Source organism: Opisthocomus hoazin, chromosome 2 (genome assembly GCF_030867145.1).
Source record: "Opisthocomus hoazin isolate bOpiHoa1 chromosome 2, bOpiHoa1.hap1, whole genome shotgun sequence".
NCBI lineage: Eukaryota > Metazoa > Chordata > Aves > Opisthocomiformes > Opisthocomidae > Opisthocomus > Opisthocomus hoazin.
In genome coordinates this window covers 119,592,437-119,616,280 of record NC_134415.1, presented here as the reverse complement: position 1 = coordinate 119,616,280, position 23,844 = coordinate 119,592,437, and the positions used below count along the sequence as shown (strand labels likewise).

The window sequence follows — 23,844 nt, the reverse complement described above, 5'->3', positions numbered from 1 at the left end:
CAATCACCCCTCAAAACACACCAAGAGGCCCCACTCCAAAATAATTCTTATTTTCCTGCTTAGCTTGCTAAAGGTAATGTAATGAACAGGACAGGAAAATGTGTAAGTTGAATCTTGGAGGGAGTGCCACAAGGTGTCATCATAGTCAATGGAACCAGAGGACTGTTCACAATGTTTCGTGTATTCCAGTAAAGAAACTGTTCCTCCGTTAAACTCCTGCATAAATCAATTACTTGCTTTTTTATTGTGGCTGGTAACCATTGGATTTTCCTGTAATATAACTACACTGGTTGACACTTATTAAATATTGTTTATTAAAAGTAGAGAATTGAATAAGAAAACACCGGCAGAGTCATTCAGTCTGTTGAGTGTATCTTACTGTGACGGAGAAAGTTCAGTAACGTGTTTCTAGGGTCACTCGAATGGTTAGGAGCCATCCCGTTCCAAGAATGGCAGTGACTGAAGTAGTTCATAAAACTATTCTCAGGTGGTTTCCATCTATTCATGTGTAATGTGTTTGCCATTAAAATTATGATTCTGTTAGTAAGTCTCCATCTCAGGTTTGAAAATTGCTCTAATACTTTTATTTCAAGGTTCAGACTCGAGAGGAGGACAAAGCTGCCCTTAATGACGTGAGATCCTTATCAGGAGGTGAACGTTCCTTCTCAACAGTTTGTTTCGTTCTTTCTCTGTGGTCCATTACTGAGTCTCCTTTCAGATGCTTGGATGAATTCGATGTCTACATGGTATAGTTTAAACTTAAACTATATTTGCCATTCTGATTTGTGTAAATTAAGTAGTTGGATTGTTATTTATATATGATTAGACTTTAAAACACTGGAGTTAACTGTAAATAATAAAGACCCCAAACCAAAACCCAAATCCTCCAAAACAGCACTTGTTAGGGATCTTGTTCACTTTACGTAATGACTTTTGAAGCTTATTCTGTTTCTGAAGTTAGTATCCAGAGCTATGAGCATCTCTGTTACTTTACATGTTTAAACCTTACTTCAGCACAAAAATCATAAAATACAGCTTTTTACTAGTCCCCCAAGCAGTGTTACTGTGTTTATCACAGGTGGCCTCTGCATGTTGACTGCTGTGACAGTTCTGGGCTTAGCACGTGCTTTGGCTTCTACCAATTTTGAGATCAGTGTGGGTTTTTTCAGAGCAAAGTGTAGCAACTGAGTTCACTGTTGCTACTTGGAAACTTGTGTTATACTTCACCTAGTAGCATCTTTCCAAGATGCGAAAATGCACAATAATGAACAGTAAATACTAATGTCAGCTAAAGCTGATAAACCTCATCTTTGTGTACAGCTTCCCTGGATAGGTGATTAACGAACTTTTTATATATTTATATTTCATTTCCTCCTTATTAATATGCAGTGTGATATGGTTTGAGAAAATAATTAGTCCTGTGAGACAACGAGTTGATACTGCATTGTTTCATTTTGCTTTCAGTGTCCCTCCCCCATCAATGATTTATTTACTGAGAATGACAGACCTAGGGGGGGAAAAGATAATATACTTTATATTCAAAGAATTTCAAAAAGGAATGTATGTGTCTAAGGTGCTGAAGCAGTTATTTTTCAGCTGACTTGTAAAGCTTAGGTCCTGTTTTACATGGTAGTGGTGCAAAAGTTTATCCATCTGTCCAGAAGAGGATGGATACTCAGAACCGTAGGCGCTGCAGAGAACTTCCATGTCGTATGTTCCATAAATAATTCCATGCAATCTGTCGTGCCACTGCTGTGCCAGTAAGCACAACCGCAGTGTCTTCCCGCTCTGTGGGTCCTGTGCATGTGATCCTGGAGAGCCACCGCACGAGGACTCCATCAGCACGTTTGCAAGGGAGCGGTGTAACAACGTGTAGCAGCAGAGCTTTGTTTAACCCCTGCTGATAACAGCTTCCCGTTACAGACCTTTTTTAGTAAGCCCTAATGCATAAGGTTGTGTTCAAAATAGTAATAATAACAATAGTAATTATAATAAAAACACGTTGCGTGATATCTTGGGTTTCATGCAGCCCTTAAATCCTTTCAGGTAATTTTGAGGCAGGATTTTGTAGGAAGCATTATTCTATGAAAATAGAGTTCATCTCAGCATCCCAATAAAGTAAGAAGTACTACGTGTTTATCAAAGCTGATAGAAAAACATTGCGAGTAGGAGCGTGGGATTGTTCCGATAGAAGCTTTCTGTTGTGCATGTCTACTAAAAAGTGGAGTTTAAGAATTTCCCAGACTATAATTTGGAGCTTTTAGAATTTAACCCTAATGTTTCTCCAGCTTAGTTTTTATTCGACTTTTTTTCTGCTAAGTTTTATTGTATATAAATTAATTTCAGTAGGCTTTTCTATTATTTTCTAATGAATTTATTCTTAAGCATTTGTCCTAATTTGTGCAATAATAGGCCAGTGAAGTATCACTCCCTGATCAATCTTTTGTCTTTAGGACATGGTTAACAGAAGAATTGCAATGGATATGATTCTTAAGGTGGCTGACTCGCAGCAGCATCGGCAGTTCATTTTGCTTACCCCACAAAGCATGAGGTAATACTGCTGTGTTAGGTTTCCTCGTACAAGAACGACAAGGAAGTTCTACTGCAAGGAGTAGAACCTGGAAAAAGTAAATAGGAGGAGAAAGAAATTTTGCTGTTGTAGCAGTAGAACACCAACAACTAAGCGATGGTCCTGGGAATTTAATAGGTTTTTCGCTCTTCCTTATGTGGCAGTGTCCTTCCTTATGTCCTCCTTCTCTTAATGTGGTAGTTCCGTGGGGCTTGACTCCGTTTATCTGAAGTAGAACAGCTTTTTGAAATGTTTTCCTGTGTAAAGTAGGATCCTGGTAGCTTCTAGCCCTGTATCTCCCTCTCCTCTCCCAAAATTGACAGAAGACTTTGCGTTTTTCTATTTTTCCTGTTAGTATAACAGTACTTTCAATTTGGTTGTCATTTGAGGGTGGGTTTTTTTTTTTTGTTTGTTTGTTTTTTTTTTTTTTAATACGACTGATCTAGAAACTGGTAACTTACTCCCTATTTTCTTTTTTTTGATTTAGTAGCCCAAAATTCTTTTAAAACCTCCGTATAAGTCGCTGGTAAAGCCGTGCCAGCTTAAGGGGACGACTCTTCACTCTATTAGCCAAATGTAATCTGTGAAGCCTGCAGAGGATAATTAAGCAGTCTTCAAAATGAAGTTGATTTAATCTTAATGATCTTCCCTTACTAAAATCTTTAAAAAGTAGAGCAATGGTATTCTCTGGCTATTTAAGTGGAAATGCTTTGTGGGGAATTTCTGAAACTATTCAGTAAACATATGGGAATTTTCTGTTGCTGTTTAAAAGTTTAATAATTCACCTGTGGGTCGGTTATGTTATATTTTGTTCTGTGTTGTGTGTTCAGCAAACATTTAACTTAACAAAAGTACAGAGGCACCTTCAGAAAAAAACACACTTAGGGTAATTGGTGGAGAAGGCTGTACAATGTATGTTTAGTAACTGTGCCAGTTCTTAGTATGAGGTGAGTGATTACACACATATAAAGTGCATGCCACTGCAGGATCTGTAAGGCAAATGTGAACTATCTTTGGTCATTATTTAATTTGGAGTTTCTCTTGAAAGTACCTTTTCTATAATTTAAAGTGGTCTAATTGTCAGAAATCACGACTGTAATCAGTCATTGTCTTTACCTCGAGCTTTTACTGAAGTCTGGCTCCAAGATCAGTTCAGCGAAGCCAGAACCTCACCCCATGTTACTGTTGTTTTTAAAACTGTCAAAGAGAAAAGATGAAGTTACTTAACGGAAAAGATGTAATGGAAAGAACCAAATGGAAATACTAAAATCTGTAGAGTAGAAACACTGTTTAAATGATGCATACTTTATTTTTAGTTCTCTGCCTACGAGTTCCCGTATTCGAATCCTCCGAATGCAAGACCCTGAAAGAGGCCAAAAAACACTGAATTTCCAAAAGAGGAATGACAAAGAGGAAGATCAATAAATATCTCTGTGTATGAATGTGGCATACTATTGAGGATAAACGTGTAATGATGTGTGCAAAGTTATTGTTCCCTGATGCTGCGTAAGAGGCTCTTCTGTTAGATACTCTCAGGAAAAGCAGAGGTTCCTGTATTTTTTTTATTTTTTAATTTTTTTTTAAGAATTACTGTGTATGTACAGACCAAGAACAAGCACAGCTTTGATGATGAGCAAATCCTGAATGTTCAGTTGATATTTTTAACTGTCAACTAGTAGAATTTTTTTATCAGTTGTTCTGTTTTTTCTTCTGGAAAAGATGAAATATATTTTGTATATCTATGGAGTAATATTTTAATAAACAGTGAGCATTGATACTTGTGGTAATGTTTTAGTGTCTTTACACACTTAATATTAGCATTAAGTTAAAAATGTTTTCTTCCTAGCTTTAATTTATTTCTTAAATGTGTGCTAACTAATACATGCAGTAAAACACGTGTTTTGCTTTTTTTCCAGTGGAATCACAGGAGCTGAACATGAAAAACTATTAGTGCTTAGAGTATGTACTTTCTTAATTAGCGAAGTGAAGCATTTATTTGCATTATATTCTCTGGGCAGGAAAAAAAGTGCTTTTATTTCTTCCTGAAGAGTTTATAGGGAAGAGTTTCAGCTTCTTTGGACACAGAATTATAGACTGGTTTGGGTTGGAAGGGACCTTACAGACCATCTAGTTCCCACCCCCGCCTGCCATGGGCAGGGACACCTTCCGCTAGACCAGGTTGCTCAGAGCCCCACACAGCCTGGCCTTGAGTTTACAAAACCTGGCAAACTGTGGCTTAATAAACTTAGATTCTTAATTCCAGAAAGCTAAGCTCTTGCACAGTGTGAGTTTGCAGGTATAGGCTGAGTCTGTATATATTCATGATGTTAGCACAAACTGAAGTGACAGAAGTCTTTCCAATATAGAGGAATGATGTGGAATAAGAATTTTGCGAAATAATACAGTAACTTTTCACAGAATCACAGAATGTTCGGGGTTGGAAGGGACCTCTGTGGGTCATCTAGTCCAACACCCCTGCTGAAGCAGGGTCAGCATTGTAGGCCTGCGTTTTGTTGGCTGTCCCCACCTCCAGCAGGACTATACTAGAATAGTTACGATAAAATAAACTTGCTTTGTTTAAATAATACCAGTGTTTATTGGGGATAAGAGGGAGAAAGGATGAGATTTTTCAGACTGCCCCAAATTAACTTTTTTTTCTCTTCTCCTTTCTCCGGGAACTTGAAATTGTTGGGAGCTCTTCACAAACAATCACTTTTTAGAGTTCAGCCATACATAAGACATACTTTTTTTTTTTTTTTTTGCTGTTAGGGGGATACAAAAGCCATTGAGACTATTCAGAGAACAGTTCTCCAGTTTCTACAGCTGCTTACCAAATAGTGATTCCTTAATAAAACCTCACTGCACTCAGGTTTTAACTTGGCTTCATAGCCAAATTTGTTTTCAGCTGCCGCACGTTATTGTGTGTTCTTTAATGTTGTTTAGTTTGCACAGAAGTGTGTATTACACTTGTAGGTATATCTAAAATATGGAAGCTAGCACAGGATTGAAGGACACACTGGGAAAGCCAACTGCAGTTCTAGTGCATTCTGACTTTGGGAATGAAGTCTAGCAATCTTTTGAAGGCTTCAGATGTTCACTGCTGAAAGCCCAGGGTAATGGGCTAGCAGACTTCTGGCAGCCGTGAGGAGGCCCCTGGCAAAACAAGGCCTGGCTTTTTGTTGAGCTGCGTGGCAGAAGAGACAGACAGCTGTCATGAACTGAGGTGGTGAGGTTCTGGCTGGGTAAACCGGAGGGGGAGGGAGTGTTCGTGGTGAAGGTAGGAGGCACTTGAGCATGTTGTCCTCACAAGCTGTAGAACCACCACCCCTGGAGGCTTTTGGGATCTGAACAGGCTGCTGCACCTCCTTCTAGGAGGAGGTTGGACAAGAGACCTCTGGAGGTCCCTGCCATACCAAACAATTCCATAATCCTGTGGTCTGATGGAACATGTATTGAAGGTACTTACAACTTGTTTAGGACTATGTGAAATTACCAGGCAGAGGGTGGGGATGAGACACTACAACGTGCGTGCTTGGCAAAACCTGTCTGGAACACAAGCCCAGTTTGTACTGGGAGTCCTTGATACCGTTACATGATCATGAACCACACGTTCACTTTGACTCAATTTTTATGGGGAAGCTAGGATATGTTTCAGACCCTTTTACAATATGAAATTACAGAATGGCATAGCATTATTTCCTCCTGATTTCCTTCAGCATCTAAAAAATAAACCATGAATGCAGAGGCAGGAGAGAGAAAAGCGTTTATCTTCATTAGTACTTTTATAATGAGTTGTGTGGAGAAAAGAGCTTAAGGAAAATTGCCACATTCCTACTGAGCTTCAGCTTTCTCCCAGGTTTTCTGTAGACTTACTTGAAATATTGGAGCAGTTGGCAACAATTCTGGTCTTTGGCTGAAATCAATACATTGTATTCACTCTAATCTACTCCTGTACATGATGCAAATGTGTGCCTGGCTGTATCGTTAATATATGCAACTGTTTTCATGGTAGAGGATTAGTTCTGAATAAACAATTACTGAAGCCCTTGCTTGGACGCGCTTATTTTTGCAGTGATCCCACTAAGGTCTCGAAACTATGTCGTTCTTGATACTTTAAATCCAGAGTTTACCAAAACCGCGTTGCAGTGCTGCTGGCGCGTTGGGTGCCGGTGTGCGCGCCCGTGGCCCTTCCGCGTGGCAGCGCATTGCGTAGCGCTGCAGCAGAGCAAACGGAGCCCGTCCAGCCGCCTGAATTTGAGGCGCAGGGGGACACGGACTGAGGTCCTGCTGCTCTGACATATGTGTGTGAGCCAGGGAGGCAGAAACGCCCAGGAATATTCAACATCTTCTCTACAGCTGATAATCCTAAGTGGAAACAGTGGACATAGTGCTCTCAGAAGTACGTAACCTTTTCAGAATGTGTGTTTTATTTGTAAGTTACAACCAAACGTACAAAGTATACCACTCTTATTTTCTAGGGCTGTCACCAGTGTAGCCTAACTAAAATCCTGGTGTTAAAAAATGTAGTTGAAATTTCTGCCTTTTGCTGTTTGTTTGGACTCCGAAGAAACTGAAATATGAGAGGATGGCTGTGGTTGTGGCAACAACTGATTCTGTGTTTGGCCACCGTGTTTGTTAGCAAAATATGTGAAACTGTTTTGTTTGTGGGTTTTTTCCCCCTTCGATTTTGAGATGATCTTCACTTTTAAAATTTGAAAATACAGAGAATGGTTTGGTTTGTGTCGTGTTTCATTGTCTGATTTTTAGCTGTTAAAAGTACCATCTTGTTTCTTCATAAGGCAAAGAAGAAATACCAAACATGCAATTGTAAGATGTTTGGACTTTTTTTTGTAATCCTGTGAGCAAACAACTGTTTAAAGCAACTGGGAAACGCGGTGAAGGGAAGATTTTTATCTGGGATTTCGGCAGTGGGCTAGCTCTCCGTGCTTTCCCAGGGCTGCGCGGAACTCGCACTTGCCACAGTATAAACTTGCCTGGTGCCCATAGATTTGAGGGAGAAGGTGCTTCTCTTCAGTATCCCTTCTCAGTCATCATACTCTATGGTGTATTTATCTGTCATGGTTTTTGACAACATGTCTGTTTAAACTACCCCAGGTTTGATACGGTGCCAGATGATAAGAGGAAAGACTCTAACTCAAGGAGGGAAAAACATTAACGACCAGGTTTAGGCCAAGCAAATGAACTGTATTTGACTTCCAGCTAGCTTGAGGAGGGAGCTCCGTTAGCACAGGTCTCGTAGGCATGCTGTTAAATCGCAGCAGTAGCATCTTAGAGGATAAACTGCTGCTCTGCTGATAAATACAAGAACTACAACTTTTGGTTTCGTATAATTGGATTCTTCGAGTGAGTGAGTGAGTGCAAAGCAGTCATCTTCATACTTTCATAACGAAATATGTATTTCCCAGTAGTACAGTGACAGATAATTAAATGAGATTGAACTTCTTTTTTCTATTACTTTGCTGAAGACATGAAATAAGAATTAGGGGAAAAGGTCAAATGTTATAAATTTATTTTGGGACATATATATTGCAACCTCTGTGGAAGCTTTTGAAAATTCAGGCAAAGATCAATACACTTCCAATAAAACCTTTAAACTTCCAATAAAACAATATTTTAAACATTATATATATATTTATATATACTTTTAATTAAAGGGATCATTTTAGCAGGATTTTCTTTTTTTAATACTGCATTCCTCTGACATAGCTCTTTCTGGATTGAAGGGATGCAAATGAGGTAAGAATTAAGGCAAACCTAAAAGGCATGCAAATGAAGTACATTGATACCCACTGACGATACAAGCACATGTGTGGATCAGACTTCAGAGCTGAGGAACTGTGCCCCTCTGTCTGTCCAGTACTACTTTACAGCAGAATGGTGACATGATTTATAATAAACAGTTAACATTACCATGTGAATTCAGTGTCACTAACATTACTCAGTCTAGGAGACACAGAGCTAGCATCAGTAAAACATGAACAATAAATAATATAATTCACTGCAGCACAGGACTGCTGCACAGGCTTCAGAGGAATAGGGCTGTTATGAAATGACATTGCACACATCACGTTGTGGCAGTTTATTTTTATAGTATATACTTTTAAAATTCTTTAGCAAATGACATTCTCATGCACACAAGTGTTTCAAACACAAGAAGCAAGTCCATTTATAGGTAGTCCAAGCAAATTTTTGTGTGTGTGGAAATAGCTGCAAACTGAATGGAACATTAAACTTCTGTGCAGTCTATGACGCATTGAACACAAGCTCATTTCTGAATGTCACACTGCAGAAGTAATACAATGGAAGGATCGCTCTTTGCAGCTTCTTTGAATTCATCCAGTGTGATCTGGTCGTCTTTGTTCTTATCCATCTTACTGAAGATCTTGTCTACCCGTTGCTCAGGCGTCAGACCATCCTCATTCATCTTCATCATTATCACGGTGCCCACCATTTTGTAGATGGCCTTTGGAAAGAAAGCAAATAGAAAATCCAATATACGAATTATAACTCGATTTTTTGATGTGATCAAATTCTGGAAAGACATTCCAACAGTAAGATGATTGCCAGTTTCCCTAAAGATTTGGGGTTTTTTCTTTGGAATCTGATGTCTGTATACGTAAACCAAACAAGAATGTGTTTTACTTTCTTTGGATGTAGATTTATTTTGGTGGTTGCATTTTCCATCCTGGAATGGATTTCTGTGGCTTTCTGTTTCACAGTGCAAAACTGTTGTAACCTATTCTCTGGTCAACTGTTGGCTTTTAGTTACCCCACTGAAAGATTTCAATATAAATTCCAAATAATCAGTTTTCGAAGTCATCACCTTTTAATAGCTTTCTATGTGTACATGTGAGTAAAATCTGCTATTAACTACTGTGGCGAGTAGCCAACCGATGATGAGGGTGATAAACTTTATCCTTCCTGTTATACGCTGTGGTCATCTTAAAGCCCATCTGCGAGAGCTCACTTGAAATAGTGTGGTGTTATCCCTGTAAATTTCTGTAATCATCTCAAGTTAATCTCCAGTCAGGTTTCAGCTACTTGAGCTACAAACCAGTAATTCCATGAGTGTCAAGCGATTTTCAGATGGGCTTTGTAAATCCTTTGCTGTGCCGTTCTTATGGTTAACCCGTTGATCAGGGGAAAAAAAAAATACCTCTTGATATTTAAAAGCTTACATGTACTCTCTGCAATTCTCAGAGATTGCATCTATTAAAATGTGTGTGGTTGCCTCAGCTGGGTATGAGTCCGTATAGGATCAGTGTACGTACTGAAGGCTTTCAATGATGATACAGTACAGAGTTTGCGCGCTTAAAATCTAAAGGGTATGTGAACAAGTAATCAAACTTTACTAGTGTTCAGACATGTTATTTTTGAGTGTTATATTGATCTCACCTCTATAATTTCCAGCATTTCCACTCTTGTAATTTTACCATCACCATCCAGGTCATACATGTTGAAGGCCCAGTTCAGCTTTTGCTCAAAACTTCCTCGTGAGGTGATGGAGAGGGCACAAATGAACTCTCTGAAGTCGATGGTCCCATCTCCGTTTTTATCAAAGGTTCGGAAGGCATGTTGGGCAAACTTTGAAGCATCTCCATATGGAAAAAACTGCAAAATAAAATAATAAATAGAACTGTGGGCAACACAAGGGAGCAAGCTGTGTACCCGCCTGCAAAATGCTGAAGTGTGAGGCACTGATGAGGAGTTGCTGGTGGGTTTTGTGTGAAGCTGAAGATACACAACATAAGCTTCTGTAATAGTTACAGTGTAATGATTATTAAAAACTTATTTCTACAAATATCTCTTTGCTTACTGCCAACTGTATTACAAATATATTTAACACAAATTTAAAGCTAAATTAACTAGATGAACCTTAAAATGAAGTTGGGTGCAAATGGGAGGTTGTATGTAATGTTCTCTAACTATGAAATACAGCAACCAAGGTGCATTTGAGCAGTACTTTATTCTGCCTGGGAGTAACCAGCCCTTTACATGTCGCAACCAAGTAGATGTGTGGGCTTGTTGTTATATAACTTCATTGATTTAAAAAAAAAAATAATCCACACACAGCATAAAAAACCAGGAACATATGTTCTCTTCTGCCAACCAACATAACACAAGTACAGAAAATGAGAACTGAGATTCAGTTGAACAACACAGGACAATGCTTTTCAGGTTTAATATCCATTATTAGTGAGCACTGCAACTGACTGTAGCTTAACAAAGTATTTTAAATGACCATAACGTGTAAGTTTTCAGCTGATATTTTTTCCCCTCCAGAAATGTATGATTTAAGACATTTGAGACAGGAGTTGTTCTTTCTATGGCGCAGACTCAAGAAAGGGAGTTTTAACCCAGTGCCAAAGTCCAGTCGCAGTGGAGAGACTGTATGAAAATAAGGATTGTTTCTATATTCCCTGCCCAATTTCATGGAGCTTTTCATGCTCGTAAAATATCAAAGTGCATTACCCCCACTCTGAGAGCCACCTCCTTTTGTACCTTTTAAAATGCCAGTTCTTACTTGTTAATTATGTACGTTTGAACACAAAGGCTTCGGTGGCAGCCAAGGAAGTGGGTCTGCATTGCACGATTTTCCGTTTTCCCGTCCAGAGCTTTCACTGCAGGCTGACGTTTGCTGTGGTCAGCTGCAAAAGCTCTTGAAAAATACACTCGGATTTTGTGGAGGATCTTAGGGATCTCGCAGCACGCACAGAAATGGGCGCTATTAATTGTCTGACTAAACACAGATGTAGAATATGGCAAGCCTTCGCTGCTTTTCCTTTGAGGAGACCAAATGACCATTTGGATTCTGTGTCACGCCCCAAAAACCGCGAAGCTTAGTGCACAGCCTGCTGCTTGCCACAAATTTGTGGCCATTCGGGTCCTGTCAGGAGCCACCGCTGCATTGCCAAAGGGGTTCTAACCTGAAAGTTTCCTTTAAACTTACTGTCTTCTCTGACATCAACTTTTCAGACTCAATTCTGGCCAACATTTGCATTACTGTAACCGCTATGCAATCTCTTCTCTGGCTCAGTGGCATTATAGTCTATGCAAAATCTTCCTTAAATTTTGCCCACCGCCATCCATTCAGAATATTGCCCTGTGGTGAGTTACCCCCAAAAGGATGCGAATCGCGGTATTATCCCAGAAGAGGTATGAAGTACGTCCATCTCGCTTCCCAAGTATCTTTTCAGGAAGACATTTGAACAGGGTGTGAAGCATCAAGGGAGAGGGACGCTGTACCCATTCCAGCGGTATTTTGTCCAGGTTAACATTGCTGTTTAAGTTGCGATTTCCTTGTCTGGCTTAGTATGGGGCAGCATCCAACTGCTGCTTCTACGCCCCTTCTCCAACAGCTGGAAGGGGCATTTGGTATCGTCTCCTCCTGAAAAAGTAACTTAAGTGTCTGTCGTCAACCCAGCCCCTGTTTCTGTTTTAATAATCCAAACTGATGGACCTGTAAATACCTCGAGGTACTGCTGCAGCTCTTTTCTGTACTTTCTGGTTTTGACCTTCAAACATTTTTGGATGCTGGTATGGTAAGCATGATTGGGCTTATGAACACATGTAAAGGATTCTCGGCTACAATTCAGGACTGCAGTGACTGCAGCTATCAGACCTCGCCGAATTGCTCTTCTAGTGCAAACCTGAACCTTTTGTCAAAGCAAACAGAGTCTCTGGGCTCACAATTCTAGGTTCGGCTGCATCAGAACAAAGTTACGTGGATGCTATCCAAAACCTGAACGTTACTTGAAGGTTATTGAAAATCCTCCTCATTGCTTTCTCTTCTTTATGATCTACCTTTCCCCCAACCTCTGTATCAACTGCAGATGTTAACATAGGTGATAGTTAATTTTATGTTTGTGTGTGTGTATGTATAGATATATGTTCACTTCCACAGATCACTGGTAGGAAGTTCAGGAGCGGCTCCACCGGGACTCCACTGTCCCCCCTTTCTATTTCTTGGGAGCTTGCTGGCTGTTCAAAGCCGAAAAGACAATTAGAATAATCTCTTGCTTTTAAAATCTGTTTTAAAGTACAAATGAACTTACTGGTGGAACAAAAGAACTAAAAAAATGTTCAAAACCAAAAAGACAATTAGAATAATCTCTTGCTTTTTATATCTGTGCTGATCACTGTCCTGTGACGTATAGTTTACAAATCAAAACACTTCAAAGTCTGATAGTCTTCCAAGCGTTTCGGTTACGGGCTGCCTGTTGCTGAGGATGCAGCCCGATGCAGTATCTCTGTGGCTCTGCCACTCCCCAGTCGCTGCAACGGAAAGGCGAGAGGCAGAAGGACATGGAATCGTCCCTTTCACTGTCCAGAGAACCAAAATACATTCAGGTGCTACTCTCCTATGATCCAGACTGAGAAATGGTACAAATGAACTTACTGGCGGAACCAAAGAACTAAAAAAATGCACTGAAGAAGCTCACCTACAAAAACGGCTAAGAAGTGGTGGACACCCAGAAATACTCAAGAGCCCAAGAACGAAGCAGGGGATTAGGGGGGCGTCAGTGGCTGGAGATGCCAAAGACCACTTCTAAATTATTCTTGGGGAAACATGAACATTATCATTCAGTCTCCCACGGGAGGAGCATAAGCAAGCTGTGACCACCTCTGTGCCAGTCATACCATACGCCTTTAATGCCATGTCGCTGGGAGAACAGATTCCTTCTAATTTTTCATCACATACAAGACAACGATTTTTTCTCTTCTGAGGTGAGGAAGGCAGTGGCACTGCTCAGAGCTAAGCCTTGGCATTTACAGCCTAGTAAGGTGAACAAATAGAATTGATGCCTGCCTACCCGCCCCCCCCTCCCCCCCCATCCCCCCAGTTTGCCTCCCTCTAGGGAGCAAATGCAGTAAAAGGTCCTTCAGCGACTGAAGGCACACTTCTCCAGTCTGTACCTGCTGATTGGATTATTTTTAGCTCAGAACAACTAAAAAACATTGTCTAAACTTGTTTAAAAACCTAGCTGAAGACTTCCATTGGCCTGTTTTGAAACGATTCATAAATAAGAAATGGAATAAAAGAAAAACCAAAACAATTACAAAGCAAAAGAAGCCAGCTCTGGCAAAACATCATTTGACTATTAAAATACAGTGAGGCCTTAGAAAGCTGTAACGGCTCTTTCTCCCATACAGGCACAGACTGTTAACTACTGTAGACTAGTCTGAGCCAAGTGCGGTGGGAGGCAGGGATCACTGGCAGACAAACACCCATTTTTGGCAAGGGGGATATGAGGGTGGTTTACTCTGCCCTATATGGTACTCTGCCATGAGCGCAGGGAATGCCTCAAAAACCAGTAAAGAAACACAGCTGGGATTTTCAGTGGCTGCAGCCACTGGGCAAGGCAGGGGGTTCTTCAGCCTCCTCCGCAAACCCTTCTCTGGGTGATCAATCTACACGTGAAAGCGACTCGTTCCCCTCTGCTGCAGTGGTGCTACTGAGCCGTGCACTCTGCGCACCAGCACTGCCTCCTGCTTTACTCTTTTCACCCCAAAATCAAGATAAACTGTACCTGCCTGGGATTTTTACAGCAGGCGGTTCCATGGGTGAGCAAACGCTGATCATTCCTGTGTTTCTGCTTTTCTAGTCTCATCTCTTGCATGGCCTGGGTGTTTTCTGACCAGTTAGATCAACATGCTGGTGTGTGAGGAAAGTGTCTCTACAGACAACTACCAATTAGGAAAGGAAAGAGGAAGAGAGAAAAAAAGTCCCTCTTCTTCTGCTTCTGAATTTTGGAAGCGAAGATTGTCTTGCAGATTCTTAGCTCCCAGAGTGTTTCTGGACACTTTTCTGGTATATTGGGGGCTTTCAAACGGTCCTGGAATATCTAAGTGAATAGCATCTACAAATTGTACATAACTGAAGTCTTGGGAAACTGATCAAATGCCTAGAAATATTTGGCTGCAGATGCTTTAGCATCTTTGAAGTGATGCTGCTCACAGACAACTCTGTGACCAGCTCTATTCAGATCATCTTTGGGAGGGACTTCTTGAAAAACCATGAAGCATATGCTAAAATATATGGCTAAAGATTTAGCATATGGCTAAAATACAAAGAAAAAAAACCCAAAAGCAATGCACTTCCCCAAATTCCCCAGTGATGGGGAGATCCAAAAAAGAAGGGGCTCTGCTTCACTGGTGGGGTAGCGTGGAGAGACTTTATAGACAGGCTGAGACATGCTTTGTTTTTCATGCAATGTTTTATCCTGTTTGCAATGCATTTCCATTAAAAGGGAAATTCTGCTATAAAATGGAGACCATCAGAATTAGTGTTCAGAAAGCTGGACGTGCTGCCTACAGATGCCCGGGTGACGGCTGAGTCACTGATGTAAGATCACAGCTTCCAGCACCGAGGTGGGAGCTGGAGCGCAGAATGGGAGGTGGGACAGCAGGAGGTGGTCCTGGGCTTGGAGAAGATGGAGGAGGCAGCCGCCGATTGCCCCAGGAATCGTTTCTGAATCCCCGTTCAGGGCTCAGCCCTGCCACGCTCTGCTGAGGGCTGAAGCAGCAAAGAGGAACGAGTGCGGCACAGCCAGCGCAAGGAGTACGAGCATCGTTGGGGGCCAGCACGTGGAAACAAGCCTAGTAGTTGGCTCCCATGGGAAGAACCTTATACACTTGATGCTGTTACACTTTAGGAAAGAGTTACTTACCCTTTTTGTCTACTTTGTTAGGGTTTTCTTTCCTCCCTTTAATAAGTTTGCTAGGCACCCAGTTCACCTTTGTAAGTGGAGAACATGAGCACTTTGAGAATCAGGAAGTTTGGCTGCTGGTGGAAGCTCACATTGGTATTTTTTATAGCAAACCTCTTAAATTTGAACCCAGACGCTGATAGCTGCTGGTGAAGCCCCACCTTACAGATCCTCGGAACTGAGCTCACTGAGGGGGATGCCTGTGATGGCTGGGGAGCAGCCTGCTCAACAGTTTTTAAAGAGAATGAAGCTCTGGGTTCCTGCCAGCAGTGCAAATGTGGGAGTTGAGGAGATAAGAAAACAGATCACTTGTTAATTCTCTTCTTTATAAAAAATAATTGTAACTTGCTACAACGTACTGTACTCTTGCACTTCATGTGTTAAGGCATGAGAAGGGGAAGAGATGTTGTGATAGATTGACCTTGCTGGATGGCTGGATGCCAGGTGCCCCCCAAGCCACCCTATCGCTCCCCTCCTCAGCAGGACGGGGGGAAGAAAATAAGATGGGAAAACTCCTGGGTCAAGATGAAGGCAGTCTAATAAAGCAAAAGGCTGCATGAAGAAACAAGGAAAACCAAAAGACTTATTCTCTCCTTCCCATCAGCAGGAGATGTCCGGCCACTTCCTGGGAAGCAGGGCTTCAGGAGCATAGCAGTTACTCTGGAAGACAAACATCATAAAAACAAATGCTTCCCCTTTCTCCTCCTTTCTCTTAGCTTTTTATTGCTGAGCAGATGTCATACGGTGTGGAATATCCCCTTGGTCAGTTTTGGGTCAGCTGTCCTAAGTATGTCCCTTCCCCAAATCCTGCCCCCCACCCCCAGACTACTGGTGGTGGCAGTGGAAAAACGTTGGAGCGACAGCCTTGATGCTGTGCCAGCTCTGCTCAGCAGTAGTCAAAACACCTTTCTAGCTACCAGTGCAAAGCACAGCAGTACCAGGGTTGCTACGGGGAAAATCAGCTCCATCCCAGCCAGACCCAAGACAGACGCACAGCTGTGACTGTCGGGACCTGTCAGGAAGGTCATGCCATTCTGGCACCAGGGCGAGCTGCAGGGCTGCAGCCTCTGCCTGCCAGCACCCCTTCGTACAAAACTGAAAACTAACATAACAAGAGCATAACCGCAGCAGCACAGAAAGACGCCGCCAGTACATTTATCCTTCTTCTGGAAGAGATTTGGCTGCCCTGGGAATACACAGCTGAAGGACAGGTCAGGACAGATACACCTTTAATATAGATAAAGACACATTTTTAAGACTTCCTGAGGACGTGTGGATTAAGAATGGATAAGGCACAATGTGCCCCTCTTCTTCATGTTGTGTCTCGCCCTTATTCTCCGGAGTAATGCCAGTGAAACAAATGCGAAAGGTGAGTTGCCTCCACACCCAGTGCCGGAGCGCAGAGGGCTGGCAGAGAGCATCCCGCCAAGGGATGGGACCAGCGGACGGGGCAGGGCCGAGCAGGATGGGGCTGGGAGCAGGAGCGCCTGCGGGTCTGAGAGCCACAGCATCGCCCTGAATCGGTGCCATGCATTGCTCTTTGGTCAACGGAGAGAGGCTTCTCCAAAGAGCCACCCAAAGTGGTCAAATTAAGTGTCAGAGACTTCTCCCTTGACTGTCTTAAGAGGTGCAGAGGGATCATTAAGCTTAAATGATGTTTTATATTGCAAAGTAAGTCTTCACAGTCCTAAGCGGGGAGCTGGAAGCCATTATACAGCAGGACGGCTACGACTTGGTCGCCATCACAGAAACGTGGTGGGACAACTCGCATGACTGGCATGCTGTCATAGATGGCTACAGACTCTTTAGGAAAGACAGACCAACAAGAAGAGGAGGGGGAGTTGCTCTATATGTGAGGGAGCAACTGGAATGCATTGAGCTTGGCCTGGGGGCAAATGAGGACCGAGTTTAAAGCTTGTGGGTTAGAATTAAGGGACAGGCTCACACGGGTGACATTACGGTGGGTGTATACTACAGGCCACCTGACCAGGAGGAGGAGGTTGATGAGGCCTTCTACAGGCAGCTGCAAGCAGCCTCACAGTCACAGGCCCTGGTTCTCATGGGGGACTTCAACCACCCTGACATCAGCTGGGAAGACCATACAGCTAGGCAGGCGCAATCCAGGAGGTTCCTACAGAGCATCGATGATAACTTTCTGATGCAAGTGGTGGAGGAACCAACAAGGAAAGGTGCGCTGCTGGACCTCGTGTTAACAAACAAGGAGGGACTGGTGGAGGATGTGAAGGTTGGAGGTGGACTCGGCTGCAGTGACCATGAAATGGTCAAGTTCAGGATCCTGCGTGGAGGAAGCAGGGCGATAAGCAGGATCAAAACCCTGGACCTCAGGAGAGCTGACTTTGCCCTCTTCAAGGAGCTACTGGGAGGAATCCCGTGGGCCAGGGCTCTCGAAGGAAGGGGGGTCCATGAGTGCTGGTCGCTCTTTAAACATCACTTCCTCCATGCACAGGAGCAATGCATCCCCCTGAGAAAGAAATCGAGCAAAGGAGGCAGGAGACCTGCATGGTTAAATAAGGAGCTTCTAGCGGAGATCAGGTGGAAGAGAAAGGTCCATGGAATGTGGAAAGAGGGACAGGCCACTTGGGAAGAGTACAGAAAGGTGGTGAGAGCATGCAGGGATGCGACGAGGAAGGCCAAGGCTCACCTGGAATTGAATCTGGCAAGGGATGTCAAAAACAACCAGAAGGGCTTCTTCAACTACATCAGCAGCAAAAGGAAGGCTAGGGACAACGTGGGGCCGCTGCTGAATGAGGCGGGTGTCCTGGTGACGGAGGATACGGAGAAAGCACAGCTACTGAATGCCTTCTTTGCTTCAGTCTTCAGTGCTAAGACTGGCCCTCAGGAATCCCAAGCCCCGGAGGTAAAAGAAGAAGCCTACAAAGAGGACGACTTTCCCTTGATTGAGGAGGACTGTGTGAGGGATCGCTTAAGCAATCTGGATGTCCACAAATCCATGGGCCCCGACGGAATGCACCCACGAGTGCTGAGGGAGCTGGCGGATGTCATTGCTGAGCCACTCTCCATCATCTTTGAGAGGTCCTGGAGGACAGGAGAGGTGCCCGAGGACTGGAGAAAGGCCAATGTCACTCCAATCTTCAAAAAGGGCAAGAAGGAGGACCCAGGGAACTACAGGCCGGTCAGCCTCACCTCCATTCCGGGAAAGGTGATGGAGCAGCTTATCCTGGAGGCCATCATCAAGCAAGTGGAAGAAAAGAAGGTTATCGGGAGTAGTCAGCATGGATTCACCAAAGGGAAATCATGCCTGACCAATCTGATAGCTTTCTACAATGACACGACTGGCTGGGTAGACGAAGGGAGAGCCGTGGATGTTGTCTACCTTGACTTCAGCAAGGCTTTCGACACAGTCTCCCATGATATCCTCCTAGGGAAGCTGAGGAAGTGTGGGCTGGATGAGTGGTCGGTGAAGTGGATAGAGAACTGGCTGAATGGCAGAACTCAGAGGGTTGTCATCAGCGGCGCTGAGTCTAGTTGGAGGCTGGTGACAAGTGGTGTCCCCCAGGGGTCAGTACTGGGCCCAGTCTTGTTTAACTTCTTCATCAACGACCTGGATGAAGAGTTAGAATGTACCCTAAGCAAGTTTGCTGACGACACCAAACTGGGAGGTGTGGTAGATACACCAGAAGGCTGTGCTGCCATTCAGCGTGACCTGGATAGGCTGGAAAGCTGGGCAGAGAGGAACCTGATGAGGTTCAACAAGGGCAAGTGCAGGGTCCTGCACCTGGGGAGGAACAACCTCATGCACCAGTACAGGCTTGGGGTGGACCTGCTGGAGAGCAGCTCTGCGGAGAGGGACCTGGGTGTCCTGGTGGACGACAGGTTAACCATGAGCCAGCAGTGTGCCCTGGCTGCCAAGAAAGCCAATGGGATCCTGGGGTGCATCAAGAAGAGTGTGGCCAGTAGGACGAGGGAGGTTCTCCTTCCCCTCTACACTGCCCTGGTGAGGCCTCATCTGGAGTACTGTGTCCAGTTCTGGGCTCCCCAGTTCAAGAAAGATGAAGAGCTACTGGAGAGAGTCCAGCAGAGGGCTACGAGGATGGTGAGGGGACTGGAACATCTCCCCTACGAGGAGAGGTTGAGGGAACTGGGCTTGTTCAGCCTGAAGAAGAGAAGGCTGCGAGGGGACCTTATAAATGCCTACAAATATCTGAAGGGTGGGTGTCAGGAGGATGGGGCCAAGCTCTTTTCAGTGGTGCCCAGTGACAGGACAAGGGGCAATGGGCACAAACTGAGGCACAGGAAGTTCCGTCTGAACATGAGGAAGAACTTCTTCCCTCTGAGGGTGATGGAGCACTGGAACAGCCTGCCCAGGGAGGTTGTGGAGTCTCCTTCTCTGGAGATATTCAAGACCCGCCTGGACGGGGTCCTGTGCGGCCTGCTGTAGGTGACCCTGCTTTGGCAGGGGGGTTGGACTAGATGACCCACAGAGGTCCCTTCCAACCCCTACTATTCTGTGATTCTGTGATTCTGTGATTCTGTGACTTCTGGTCCTTGTAATTCTCAGACTAAGCGTCTTCCCAGCTATCTTCTACATACTTCTGGCTAAACAAATGTGGCTTGCCTACAAAACAGGCTTGCCTACAAAACAGGCTTTCCAAAATCACAGCACTGGGACGATTCAACTTCCTTTCCCTGCTGAAAGGTCTCAGCTTGGATGTGGAAACCCCACACTTTCTTCCCTCCCCTATCTGAGACAAACCAAACAGGCAGCTCAGGAGAAAGCACTGACTACAGCATAGTATGGATCAGGGAACCAGGAGTTCCCAAACTGGAACAGGGAACAGCTTGTGTGAACTAATATTGAAGGGATCAGAAAGAGAGCAAACTTTATTTTTTCTTTTAACAAATTAGTGGTTGAGGAACTGCTTTAGGACACATAATATTTGGATTCAAGTTCCACCCCCCCCCAAATACATTTAAAAATCTACTCTAACTTAGGTAATTTTCATAATTCTCCTTCCACTTCATCTGCACCTTAACTGCTATGAAACTAAGCAGAATGTATATTATTAGCAGAATGGGCCAATGCAAACAATCCAATTATTTCAATGGGTTTTGAATTGGGCCTATGACCATACTAAATCTGAAAGCATCTCCTTACCCCTTTCTAGTTCTGTCAAAGGTTTTCCCCGAGTTACTCTTCATTGGATGAGATCTTTAATGAAGTGGAACACATCCAAATGTTTTCATCCAAGCCCAGACCCCCAAGGGCCTTTAGGCAACCAAGGCAAAACCCACAAAGGGATAGAGGCAAGGAAGGGAACTGAGCAATCGCCTCCATAGCCAGGTCTGCCATCACTCTAAGATACCCAAATGTTTTGGCTATGGATTTCCAAGGGCTTTTCTCAGACAACTCTCCTGTCTAAACTTGGAGATCCTGCTCCCAGAGGCAATTAACCACCCCTCACTGGGCTGAGGTCCTGTGGTTCCTATCCCCTACTGCCCTTTAAATGAAAAGCATTTAGACGCATTTAGATAACCACTGAGGATTTCAGTCTCAGAGCTCTCCGAGGCTGAAGTTTACTGCAGAGACATAACAGGCAATGAACGAGCACCCAAGAATGTGGCTCCACAGAAGCAGAAGTAATTTCAGCAGTTGTGCATGCTTCCATTAATAATTTAATCAAACGTTAAGGGATTCGGATCCCAGAGATAGAGAGGTTCCTGTCCTGTTCCCACCTCTCGGCCACAGAGTAGCAGCACATCAGCACCGAAAGGCACATATGCCTTTGAAAGGTCTAGGGCGGTCTTGTTCACCTGCACCAAAAATGAAGTGAGGGCTGCAGCGATTTAATTTCATTACTGAGATTCCAGGGGGTGGAGCTGGGTGGTGGTTCTGCACTGCGCTAGAGATGGGATGCTGTAACAGATCCAGACATGATATTCAGAATTGTGGTACAGATGGTGACCCTCTTCTCAACCTCGTCCTTATCCGCTGTTCCTCCCCACCCTGCATTATCACTCTGTTAGGCAGAGAAATCCTGGGAGAGGTCTAAAAGCTCTTGCAATAGCTCACCCCCAGCTACAGCACTGATGCCACTGATCTCCACATGAGCTGAAGCGAGTGCTGCACTAATAGGGCTGGTGGGGATCCCTGATCTCTGCTCCACCACAGGTACAGCCAGAGGACAGTGGGCAGGTTGGTTGGGTCTTGTGGGTTAATGATGCATGTAAAACTGCCTGGAATAGCAGGAGGGTTTTGTGGAGCACATTTCAAATCTAAGAGCCTTGCCCAACGACATCTTGTGTGTATTACCAGGCTAGTTAGCTTAAAAATTTTTTTTGCTGAGCTATTTTCGCTTTGCAGATGAAACTGGAAAGATCAAGCAAAACCCTAACGAAGTCTGTTCATGGTTAGTGACTTATATTTCCTCTGACTTCCAAAATATAAATAAACGGATAAAAATGGTATACTGTGTCAGAGTGTGTACCTTTTGAAATCCACGCCCAATGTGTTACTCCAAGGCACTAATGTAACTCAAGAAACAGCAAGATTATCAAAGCAGATGATGATATTTAGCCTGTCGGTATGTAGGACTGCAGCTTCTGCTGATGGAATACACAATGAAGCAACTGCATCGATGTTATTTTTTTCTCATGCATGTTAATATAGCTACACCGCTTCAGAAGTCAGATTCATTTTGGTTCCTCCTACAACTGCCTTTACTGGGAACAAAATATTACCAGCTTCCTTGTTTCTCCCTCTTCTCCCATTCAGCCTGTGAAGGGTTATTATCTCCTTCCACCTTGTCATACACGTACCAAAGCACTTCACACCCAAAGCACATGAGTCCCTACTCAGTATCTGGGAGAAAGGCCATTTTCTGGCCCAGCTCTAGCCTTTTTATTGTGCTTTACACAGACAAAAGGTCCACTGGGCTGACCAACTAGAAAAATGCAGAATAGGAGCATGCAATGCCACAACCCAGTACTGCAGGTCTGCATGGCTTTTACAAGACAGATTCCTTTGGAGGAATCAAGTTCTTCTCTCAAGTCAGCCAAAAGAATTAGTCTGATTATGTTTTGATGAGTTACCAGGCAAGAGATTACCCACAGGATTACAACGGATTGATACACACGAATCTGGGCTTCAGGCTGACAGGACACAGACATGAACCTTTCAACACTGGCAAAATTTCTTGCTGCAAAGCAGAAGTCAGCATGGTATTTTCTGTGGCAAGGCAAATAAAAAAAGACATCAGGGAAAGAGCATCAGTCACAGAGCAGGAATGATACAGAAACATGAGGAAAAAAAAACCTGATACACTGTCCCAGAGCTAATCTTTGTGGTAGAAGCCCTCCAGCCCTTTGCCCCCACAGATGCTGAGTCTGGTACAGCTGCACTCTTAAGCATATCTGCAGTGTACAGTAGAAATGTTCCACCTAGGACAACTGCCTCCAGCCACCTGGCTGCAGCTTGCCAGAGCATCCCAAGGCAGTGGGCAGCATCCATAGCTGTGGGTCTACAGGTTTCAGTGGCAGCTGAGCCACGCAGCTGAGTCTCTGGAAAGGATAATCTCGAGGACCACCAAAGACCAGAGTCTAAATGACTATTTAGATCTAGGTCTCAGTTCCCCATGTGTAAATTCATGAGATGTCTCCACCTCACAGGCATGCTGCGAGGATAAACACAACAAAGGACTGCGACCATTTCAGATAGTGCTGCAGTGGGAGTCATACAGCTAGCAAGAAATCAGGAGAACGGCCAGACCTCGTGGATGTTTAGTGCTTATGTCTCTGCTCAGTAGCTTTAATGCTGTGAACACGTACGCATACATAGACACATAGGGAAGCTTATAAGCAGCTGTTCTTCACATAAAGAAGAAATATTTAGAAGAGCCAAGAAACCTGATTTCTCGCCTTTACGGGGAAAACTCACAACTTGTAGAAGCTGAAGTGGCATCAGAGAAGAGTCTCTGTCTTTCCCAGACCTCCAAGGCCAGTGACTAGCTCTTACATTAAGTACTAAGTTACCCTGTCTTCCAGATGCAAGACCTACAGTAAAAAAACAAATGCTACAGTCAGCATATGCCAAGACGTTGCAGGAAGATGGATTGGAAAAGAGAAGCCACGCTTCTTCTCAAACATCCATCTGGCAGGGTTCACCTCTAAAAAAAAACTTTAAACCTGAAAAGTTAATCTCTATATTCACATTTGTGGGGAATTAGTCATTAACTAGCAGGAAATGAATCGATTTTCAATCTCAGCTTTTCTCTGATTAGATTTGGACAATAAGAAACCCAATTGAGCTGTGGTAGTGCTACAGGTCAATACACTAACAGATCAGTTATTACTCAGTGCTAACAAAAAAAAATCTTCAGAGAGAATTGTCGTCAAAACAATTAGTATTGCTAGTGCATAACACCATGACTACCACTGATTAAATGTTATTTTTCTTTAATCTTCCTTAACTGAGCAGCAGCACTGGAACACTTTATTTATTTTAAGTTTGGCACAGCCATCCACCACCCCAAGTTCAGCGATAGCACAGGGCTGTGGCACTGTCAG

The 23,844-nt window shown here is 43.6% G+C and overlaps 2 protein-coding genes across 3 annotated transcripts in view; one reads left to right on the top strand and one right to left on the bottom strand.

Moving 5' to 3' along the window:
- The window catches only part of SMC6 (structural maintenance of chromosomes 6), a 38,083-nt gene extending 31,252 nt beyond the window's left edge, over positions 1-6,831 (top strand). Inside the window, exons 25-27 of one of the 2 annotated variants that reach the window (XM_075414872.1) lie at positions 594-746; positions 2,454-2,551; positions 3,886-6,831. In XM_075414872.1, the coding sequence (XP_075270987.1) occupies positions 594-746; positions 2,454-2,551; positions 3,886-3,994 (360 nt within the window). In that variant the 3' untranslated portion in view covers positions 3,995-6,831. Of the gene's footprint in view, positions 1-593; positions 747-2,453; positions 2,552-3,885 lie in introns of those variants that run through there. The other variant, XM_075414873.1, reaches the window with a different exon arrangement.
- A 1,251-nt stretch (positions 6,832-8,082) lies between these two features.
- Positions 8,083-23,844, bottom strand: part of VSNL1 (visinin like 1) — a 95,701-nt gene continuing 79,939 nt past the window's right edge. Inside the window, exons 3-4 of the mRNA XM_075414875.1 lie at positions 9,986-10,201; positions 8,083-9,053 (exon numbers count right to left, since the gene is read on the bottom strand). Coding sequence (XP_075270990.1) covers positions 8,856-9,053; positions 9,986-10,201 — 414 coding nt within the window. The 3' untranslated portion in view covers positions 8,083-8,855. The remainder of the gene's footprint in view (positions 9,054-9,985; positions 10,202-23,844) is intronic.